Below are 10,151 nucleotides of genomic sequence, written 5' to 3' on the forward strand. Positions count from 1 at the left end.
GGGGTCAGTGTAGGTGTCAATGTGGGGGGGGGGGGGTCAGTGTAGGTGTCAGTGAAGGGGTCTATGTAGGGGGGGTCAGTGTAAAGTTTCAGTGAAGGGGGTGTCAGCATAGGGGGGTGAGTGTAGGGGTCAGTGTAGGGGGGGGGGGGGGGGTCAGTGTAGGTGTCAGCTTAGGTGTCAATGCAGTGTGAGGGGGTCAGTGTAGGTGTCGTGTAGGGGTCAGTGTAGGTGTCAGTAAAGGGGGGGGGGTCAGTGAAGGAGGGGCAGGGAAGAAGGGTCAGTGAAGGGGGGCCAGTGTATGTGTCACTGTAGGGGGGGGGGGGGGGTCAGTGAAGGAGGGGTAGGTAAGAAGGGTCAGTGAAGGGGGGGCAGTGTAGGCGTCAGGTAGGTCTCTGAAGTGGTCAGATAGGTCTCTGTAGGTGTCAGTATAGTGATCAGGTAGGTTAGTGCAAGAAACAGGTAGGTCAGTGTAGTGGTCAGGTAGGTTTGTGTAGTAGTCAGGTAGGTCTGTGCAATTGTCAGTATAGTAATTAGGTAGGTCAGTGTAATGATCAGGTTGGTCAGTGTAGTGGTCAGGTAGGTTAGTGTAGGAATCAGGTAGGACTCTGTAGTGGTCAGATAGGTCTCTGTAGGTGTCAGTATAGTGATCAGGTAGGTTAGTGCAGGAAACAGGTAGGTCTGTGTAGTGGTCAGTGTAATTGTCAGGTAGGTTTGTGTAGTGGTCAGGAAGGTCTGTGTAGGTGTCAGTATAGTAATCAGGTAGGTCAGTGTAATAAGGTAGGTCTGTGTAGTGGTCAGCTAGGTCAGTGTAGTGGTCTAGTAGATTTGTGTAGGGGGCGCAAATTACTTACCTTGCCCCGGGCGCTGACAACCCACGCTACGCCACTGCACACTATGCAGCTACCAGTCTAAAGAGTTGGCACATCTTCCCAAGGGATTGCTTGGCCTATATTTTCTGTCCACTCATTAACAAACACAGGCGTTTGATTTTTTTTTTTCAGCTTTATTCAAGTGATAAAAATCCAAGAACAGTCACATGTTAATACACAATAAAACCCTCTTCTGAGGAACTTTAGCTCAGACCCCAACATGACTCTGTACTGGAGCTTTAAAAACATCCCATAAAGTAGGATGAGTTATAATGGGATCTTTAAAAACAAAAAAGCAACCCCCCCGCTGCCCAGCAGGTTGATGGTCCTTGTAGGTCACACATTAAAAAAAAGTTTTTTTTAAGGAGTGCAGTTATTAGCCACTCCCTTAGGTATTAGGAGTTCTGCAAATAAGCCATCCCACTGGCTTTCAGTCAATGATCAATGCCCTCTGCCTTCCAAAGTGGAAGAAATTGTACATAAAGAGATTAGTAAAGAACAGAATAAAACAGTGAAGTAGGCTTACCAGCCAGCTGCGCTTTCACTCTCAGCTAATTTGTCTCTGGACACAGTTGCAATCTTTCCCTTAAGACTAGACATCAGATTTTTATTTTTTTATGAAGCTGGCCTTGTCAGACAGACACTTTAGGGAAAAGCAAGAGTGGGCATTACAGACACCCAGAAAATCTTTTTTTTTCGTCAAGAGACAACTTAGCTTTAAGCCTGCAGCTGAGCTGACCAACCCACTAAAGACTGAGATGGAAGATGCAAAAATGGATGGAATTTACTGGGTGGGTCCAGCCCCCAAATTTAATTCTTTGAGTAGTCTTTAGTTTCACTGCCTGCTTCGTTGAGAAGAGTCGTCCTGACCAAGGCCTCAGTAACAGCATAAGGGTCACAGTTGGCTGCTGGGCGGCGATCTTCGAAGTAGCCGAAGCCTTCCTGTCCGACCTGGCGGGGGATACGAATACTGGCCCCACGGTTGGCCACACCAGCTGAAAATTCATGGATGCTGGAGGTTTCATGCTGCCCTGTCAGGCGCCGAGAGTTGTCCTTACCACCGCGTGGGTCGTAGACACAGATGTGGTAGTTGTGACGTTTTCCAAGTTTCTCAATGGCATCTTCAATGTGTCTGGCGGGACAAAGAGGAAATACTGAATCAAACTGGTGTGTAAACAGGTCATTGTGTAATCTCAATAGGACACCATTAAACATTAGTCACTGCCAACACAAAAGCGCTTTGTCATTTTGTCATGAACTATTCCATGCTTTTGTGAAAAGCTAATATCCATCAAATGTGACTACTGCATGTAATAAATATTGAATATATAAAAAGAGAAGGATTACTGGAGATGCAATATCAACGCTAGTTTTTTTCTTTTTTTTTAACATCTTGGCTCCATCGATAGGATTAGTATTTCTATCATGATGCCCTCTATGTCAGGAGTGTAACCTCTAGATTTCCATTGCTGGCCTTCTCCTGAAAATACTAGTTGCTTGGCCTTAAGAAATATTGACCCAAAGCAAGAATGTAGCAAATGAAGTAAGAAACTTTGACCTGGTGAACCTTAATTTTTTTTTTTAGAAAATATTCAATGTAATGAAGCCAAGTATCAGCATGAAAGTCAAGCAACCAGCATTTTCAGAAATAGGAGCCAACAGTCTTACTGCATAAAACTCCAATTGTATATCTTTTTCTTTTATTATTTTTTTTCTGTGGTATACAAAAGCAGAAAAAAAAAAATTATAATATATATATATATATATATATATATATATATATATATATATATTTATATTTATATATTAGTTTAAACCAGGGGGGCTCCAAACTTTTGAAACAAAAAGGGGCAGTTTATTTCCCCGCAGACTTTAGGGAGGGACAGACTGACCAGTAGGAGTAGAAAATGGCGTCAGTGGATAGAATAGTGCCCGATTGTTGGCATCAGTGGGAGGAATTGCCCCTCGTCATTGGTGTCAACGGGAGAAAGTGGTGTTAGCGGGAGAAAGTGTGCCCCAAGAGAAAGATAAAGGCAAAGGGCCACTTCTGGCCCACAGTATGGAATATATATATATATATATATATATATATATATATATATATATATATATATATATACACACACACATACATACACACACACACACACACACACGTGTAGGTTTTTAGAAGCATTGCTGGACTCTTCCAGCCCCAACATGTTCCCTGGGTGACTCACTTCAGTCCTCCTTCTTTCCTCATGTCTTCCGTGCTGTAGTTTGTGTGACACCCAGCCCCGTTCCAGTTGCCGGTCATGGGTTTTGGGTCCAGCGTTGCCACAACACCAAAGTCCTCACATACTCTGTGTAAGATGAAGCGAGCCATCCAAAGGTGGTCTCCCATATCTATACCTTCACAGGGTCCAACTTGGAACTCCCACTATAGAAAAGAAAGAAGAGAATATAACTAAAGAGCTTACACATCACATGGAAACCTAGTTCTAGCCATCTTAGGCAAGCAAAGCAGAATTTCAATTGTTTTAGGGTCCATTTAGATCTGTGTGTATAGACAGAAGTCTGTCTATCTTGAGCAATGCCATACTTTTGCATTTTTGACACATGTAGATAGGGTTAACCAGGGCTTATAACGTTGACAATGCATAAAAACACACAACACACGCATGTTAATGTGCTGCCATTGACTCCCATGAACCTGCCAATGCAAAAAGTAGGAAAAAAAAAAAAAAAGTGTTGCAAGGCATGCATAATATTAACAGTATAAATGGGCCCTCAGAGATTGTGTCAGGATCTTAGGGTGGGTCATTTGTTCCTACCTGTGATGGCATAACCTCTGCATTTGTTCCACAGATTTTGATTCCAGCATACAAGCAGGCTTTGTAATGGCATTCCACAATATCCCGTCCATAGACTTTGTCCGCACCGACTCCACAGTAATAGGGACCTGGAGAGGACACCAAAGGCCATCAGTTATAAAGCAAACATTATTCAGGCGAGTTAATTCAATCCAAACGTATTCCTTGTTGAAATGCTCTGGGTAATTGTAATTATTAGAAAAAACAACCACACACAAGCCAGTATATTTAGACAGTCCTACATAGCACAAAGATGCTAGGTGCTCAATGCATGAAGTACAATCACATGACCAGAAAGCAACATATCCATCCTACATACCAATTTAGGTATCACATAGAACAGACAACACATTATGGTACAATGTTGTTTTACCCCGCAAAATTCATAAGGTGTGGAGAGGCAGCCAACCCACCATTACACACCCCTGAGTGAAAAAGGTAAGAATTAATCTGCGACAACCTAAAATCTCATAGCCCACATCTTCGGGTTATGTGAGGAACAGATGTCGCTAATTGCAAATATCTTGGTCATCAAAATAATTACAAACACAGAGAAGGAAAAAAAAAAAAAAAAAAAAATTCAGATCGCCATTTCCTGCTGTGAGAACCTCCATTAAAGCCCTGTAAACATTGGTGCCTTGGGACCATAAATCAGCAGTTATCCTGTGTATGAAACAGTGGCTTAGCAGTCAACACTGGACCAGGCTTCAAATCCTGGACAGCACCTGGGCTGGACCTAGAATTTGTAGGTTTGTCTTGCAGATCTAATTTGTATTAGAGTTATTTGCAGGTCCCTCAGTTAGACTTTAAAGGGGCCTTAGAAAGTCTAGAGCAGAGTTTGCAAGTGACTCCAAAAGGTTGTAATTCTGGAGCAATTTAATAGAATCTACCTATAACTGAAATCCAGGATTGCAGTTGCTTGAATTGAGACCTTAATGGACTACAATCCTTAACATCAGATTGTCACATGTACAACGTGGACTCCACAACAAATGTCGTCCAACATTTACACAGCTAATAGCCCCATCAGCTGCTAATGAGGACAGGAGAGTGATTAAACGCCCTGACGTAGTCACATGACGAGCTGCACAGGCGAGCCAGATGGCACGTCTGTTAACTCTCAACACTCAGGAGTCCCATGATCTGCCAGGACCTTGGGTACAAAGTATTCTCTCCCCCTGTCCCTCCCTTTTTGCTTACAGAACAGAATGGCTACTAGAACAATCCCCAACCAGAATGTTTCTGTAGTGCAACTTGGCAAACTCAGGGCTTCCTAAAAGGTATTTTCACCTTTTAAACAAAACAAAGGGCACCCATATGCCAAAAAAGAATATGTTGGTTTTTTACATTGAGTATTGCAGGCGCAATGCACAGGCTCCTGTAGATTATTCCTCTAGCTCCAACTGTAGGTATGAAGCTGGAGGAAGTAAACATCTTACGACAAATGCAGACAGGTCACTGTATTTGGGCACCATTGAGAGCTATATGTTCCTCTGCCATGGTGGTCTTTTATTCAGATCTGTGTGAATGATCTGCGAATGGACAACATGGAGCCAATCAGCCTTAGGGGGGGGGGGGGGGGGGGTTACATTTGAGGGCGGGGGCTGTAGAAGGCACATTTCATGTTATTCCCTAAATATATTAGTAACATGAAACCCCATCAGAAACATGGGATTGAACTAAAAAAAAAAAAAAAAAAAAAAAACTTTGGCACACTCCCTGCAAGACACTTTAATAGTTAGTGAATCCAAGCACATGGCATTGTGGGAAAAAAAAAAAAAAAAAGTGTGATGCAACAGCACTTCAATCTTGCTGCTGGAAGCCTCTTTGCACATTGAGGACCCTAGAGAATCATGAAAGATGGTACATGCAGACACTTCTTGGTGCCTTTTAGGTTTTACCATTTCTGACCTACTGTTTAACAAAACCAAATTATAAAAATCTAACCTTGTGGTCCTGGAAAGCCATTTTCAGGCCAGCCATATGGATGTCCATTAATGCCAAGAAGAGTGTACTCTTGTTCCATGCCAAACCATGGGTGCTGATCAGTCACCATGTCCATGATCCGCCGACATGTGTAACGCAGGTTGGTTTCTGGAAGGAGAAACAAACTTAAAGTCAATAGTTCCATCAGCAGACCAGCCAAAGTAAACGCCAAAATTGTGTACACAGAACAAGGGTGAGGTCTGCATTCTACAATGTGATGACGTGGAAGGGCACTTCTTTCCAACAAGCTGCACAACAAAGTTTTTCCCTTTGAATTTTAAAGCCCAATGCAATACATGTATGTTGTCACTTTAGGCTTCAGGATTATGCTACTGAAAAAAAGTCTGCTGTATGCACCCTTCAATCAATATAGACCCCCCCCCCCCCCCAATTAGCATGTTATACATACAGAAAACAATTTCATGAGCCCCTCCCACCTCTGGAAAAAGCCTACATTCCCTGCCACAATATACACATGCCAATTCACTGACTTCAATTAACCCAAAACTAGGTCCCAAGTTGGGGGGGGGGGGGGGGTTAGAGCATTTTGGGGGAATCTAAAACCTGGTGCAGCATAGCTTTTAACACTTGTTGCTAAACAAAGAAAAAAAACCCAAACTTTAAATATTGAGGAGCGACTACATGGGTCATTTCATCGTGTTGCAAGAATTACTGGTATTTCAAGCAGACAATTCGGAATTGTAGAACTGTACAAAGGGCTTTTTGCTGTGTGTGGGAACCTACCGAGCACCTTTCTAAAAGGAGGTAGATCGCATTCGATCCTTCACAGTTTCTATTAACAGCCTGTAAAGTGCAATTGCTCAGCAATGTTATAGTGATCCCAGAAATCTCCAAAGTGGAAAAGGAGATTTAAGTTCATCCATGAGCTCCAAAACATGCTGAAATCCTTGTAAACACCGCAGCATGTGCTCATTATATACATTGTGCCACAGCAAATAAAATATGAACACTTGCAGGGAAACCCATTGAAGATATGCAGACACTTCTATGCTATAATGAGAGCCCCCTGACTACAGATGCTTGCCATCACCGCACAGGAATACTGAAACTGCCAACTAAGCAATACTTGGTCTTCTAGATGTAATTATAGAGCCACAAGTGATCACTCTAGATGTCCCATGTTCACAGATTCTCCAATTCTGCAATGGTGGTACTGTACCTGCTGCTTTTCGGTTGTATTTTAGGACCTCACACATGACCAGCTTGTTTGGGTCCAGGCAGAAGGGGTCTCGGAACATCTGGACAGGGACAAGGTACATGTCGCTGTTGGAGCCCTCAGCTTGATATGTGCTTGAGCCATCAAAGTTCCATTCTGGGACTTCTAATGGGAGAAGAGTAGGAAGAAGAGTTAGCAGGAATTACAGGTTAGAGAACACATGGCAGAGGACAATATTTAGATTACAGCTAATCACCTCTGAGGCACAATACATATTCCTGGTTAGTCATACTCCCTTAGCTACACAATCTGTTATTTAAAGGATTAAATAAAATATTAATTTTGGGAAAATCTAGAAGCAAGCCAATTCTAGCTCTGCATACTCCACTTAAGGCCTCATGTACACGTAAACCTCTGCTTTTACAGGTGCTTTGAGTTTCTGCCTCTAAATGCCCCTCTATGTTAACATATGTGTCCATGAACAGGCAGGGGCATTTATAGGGAGGAGAAAAAATAAAATCTCTCGTGTGTTCAGCACTTTAATGTGCAGTCTACTGGCCAGAATTCTGGCCAAAATAATGCATTAAATGCCAGAGGCGGGAACTTGCATGAATGCACATGCAAAAACGTGTAGTTTTTGCTGCTGCTAAACTCCTGTAGCAGGAAAGTGTCAATCAAATACAGTGTGCTTGAAGCCTTAGAGACATGGCCTAGCCATTAAACATTTTTTTGTGAACTGGAACATTGGAGTCCAAACAAAGAAGCCTATAGACTATTCTAGAACCCACCAGTCACCCAAAAATAACTTGGGTGGATTATCTACATGTTGAAATTTTCTCTAGAACAGGGGTCTCCAAACTTTATAAAGAAAGGGCCAGTTTACTGTCCTTCAAAGTTTAGCAGGGGCCATACTGTGTCCAGTGGGAATTATCACCTAAACTTTGGTATGGGGGGGGGCTTGAATAGTTGGCATAAGTGGCAGAAATAGTGCCTCATGGTTGGTATCCTAGACCCTAGCAGGGCTCCGATTTCTCTTGTAGCTGTGCTGTCTGCCCTCATGTTGTAAAGTGCTGTGAAAACTGTTGGAGCTATAAAAATCCTAAATAATATGGCAGGAATAGTGCCCCATGGTTCCATCCGTGGCAGGAATAGTGCCTCAAGGTCCAGATTAAGGAAAGCAAAGGGCCGCTTCTAGCCCCAGGTTGGAGACCACTGCTCTAGAAAGTGAACACCTTTTACCCTTGTGCAAAATATAGTTTGGTCTTTCAGCTTATCTGACCACCTTTATCCCCCCCCACTCGTCAAATGAGCCTACACTTCCCCCCTCTGCCTGATATGTCAGGTGGGAATAGATGGCAATAGTCATGACAGCAGACACCCAAAGCCAAGAATCTGGATGCCCTTGCATGCTGGTGTAAAGCACACATCTTGAAATGCTACAGTCTGTACACATTCAATTGTCTTTCCTAGCATTTGCTTCAAGAATTAAAAAAAAAAAAAAAAAAAAAAGGAGAAAAAAAATAAAAAGCATGTACAATGAGCATTAGCAACATAACTTACAACAGCATAGGAATGAATAGGGCCAAACTGTGCTGGACGTGTGACTTAAGTTGCTCAATGGGGCAGCAATGATAGTGTGCCCGCAAGATCAGTTATTTATGGCATGCCAGAGCACAGAGCAGATGCTGCACTAAATCATTGCATGCCCCAGGTCTCATGTCACATTGCATAATTTCTTAGAAATGTAGTGCCGCCTTTAAAATCATGGGAGGAGAAACCATAAATCCCTCTGAACTGTGCCTGAAAAACTTAACCAACCCTCACAATAGCGGATAAGATTTTGCCCAAGTTAAACACACTGCAATATCTAGCTGTATGGTACATTTTAGGTGTGTGGACAAAGTAAAGGGATTGAAATAGTCTGAGCATGCCCTGGAATGCACAAATGCCTGTGTGTTAAAGCGCCTTTGGAATTTGAACTTCAAAAGGGCATCCAGATGGCCAGCTAGAAGTGGGAAGACTGGGGGCAGAGCAGCAGGCTGTAACAGTGGGGGAGGGTTGGGATCTTACCTTCAACAGACTTGGGTTCAAAGTCCAGGGTCTTGGTCTTGCAGCGGACCCCTTCTCCAGTGCCATCAATCCAGACGTAGGTCACCTGGACCATCCCCCCTTGGGGCAGCTTCATATACTGATCCCTCACCCCCTTGTTGAGTCTGGAACTGTGTGACACAGACATGGTGGTGATTGCTGATCTACAAGAAACAGAAGGAAAAAAAAAAAAAAAAAAAAAGTTAGTGGAGGAAACAGAGGTTTCCTGAATCTTACAAAACAGCAAGCCAGAAACAGTCTACTCGTGTTGGCAGATCTGCAGTACCCAGTTATGCTGCCAACTACTAACCTGGAGCGCAACAACCCACAATGTTCAAATTAGGGCCTCCCATTAAATAGTATGTGCTGCAGCACCCAATTACAAGTGCATCTGTAACAGTTTTTAGTCCCCCTGCAAAGCCCCACAAATACCCAATCCTGCCAGTGAATCCCACCTAAAGCAACTTCCTTTGATGGAAAAACAACAAGGCTGCACTGTTCCCAAATTCAGAGCAAAGTTAGCACTCTTATGTAGGTTGTGCCTGCATGGTCAAAGCATATTCCTAAGTCGGTAGCTTATCAATCAAATGGACACATATTGTAACCAATATTCTCAAGCAATTCCCTGATTGCTGGCCAAAATGTAATGGCAGGTTGGTTGTACACAACTTGATCAATATAGGGTGTGGATGGTAGAATCAAGTCATTTCCTTTTGCTCAACAAGCAGGTTTAACTAAATCAAAGGACTCGTATGGCCATGGCCAGCCATACACTGTTCGATTTTCAGCTGGTTCAGCAGGAACAGGGCAAGACTTGCACTATTAATGGGCAGTTAAATAAATCAACTTGGATCCAACCAGCCTGCCGGCTTCCCCCACCTGGAGAAGAAAATGGTTGATTCCCCTCTCAGCACAGATTGTTGATGGGGGGAATTGTTTGAGTTTTTCCTGCAACCAATATTCGCACTGCATGGCTGGCCTTCCTATTAAAAATCTAAACAATCCTTGATATTACCTGCCCAATCAGCAATGGGTAAGATATCACTAGTATAACAAAAGTTCCAGCAGAAGTAAAGTAAGACAAAAAAAGTTCATAAACTGCCCAAGGGGATGGAGCGACACTAGAAAATGTGCTAAACTAGATATGGCCACCAATTTTCTAAAGAGACCACAAAATCA

At 43.0% G+C, this 10,151-nt stretch overlaps 1 protein-coding gene across 1 annotated transcript; it reads right to left on the minus strand.

The window, feature by feature from the left end:
• Positions 1–1,557: 1,557 nt before the first annotated feature.
• Positions 1,558–9,135, minus strand: LOC309559295 (glutamine synthetase). The gene is made up of 6 exons (XM_082262522.1): positions 8,955–9,135; positions 6,888–7,049; positions 5,669–5,815; positions 3,683–3,810; positions 3,089–3,288; positions 1,558–2,001 (listed from the first exon to the last, which is right to left on the minus strand). Exons 1-6 carry the CDS (start codon positions 9,118–9,120, stop codon positions 1,680–1,682), a joined length of 1,125 nt encoding a protein of 374 aa, XP_082118648.1. The 5' UTR covers positions 9,121–9,135; the 3' UTR covers positions 1,558–1,679.
• Between the last annotated feature and the right edge of the window lie 1,016 nt (positions 9,136–10,151).

The sequence above is a fragment of the Pelophylax lessonae genome (assembly GCF_965119305.1).
Source record: "Pelophylax lessonae genome assembly, chromosome: 7".
Classification (NCBI taxonomy): domain Eukaryota; kingdom Metazoa; phylum Chordata; class Amphibia; order Anura; family Ranidae; genus Pelophylax; species Pelophylax lessonae.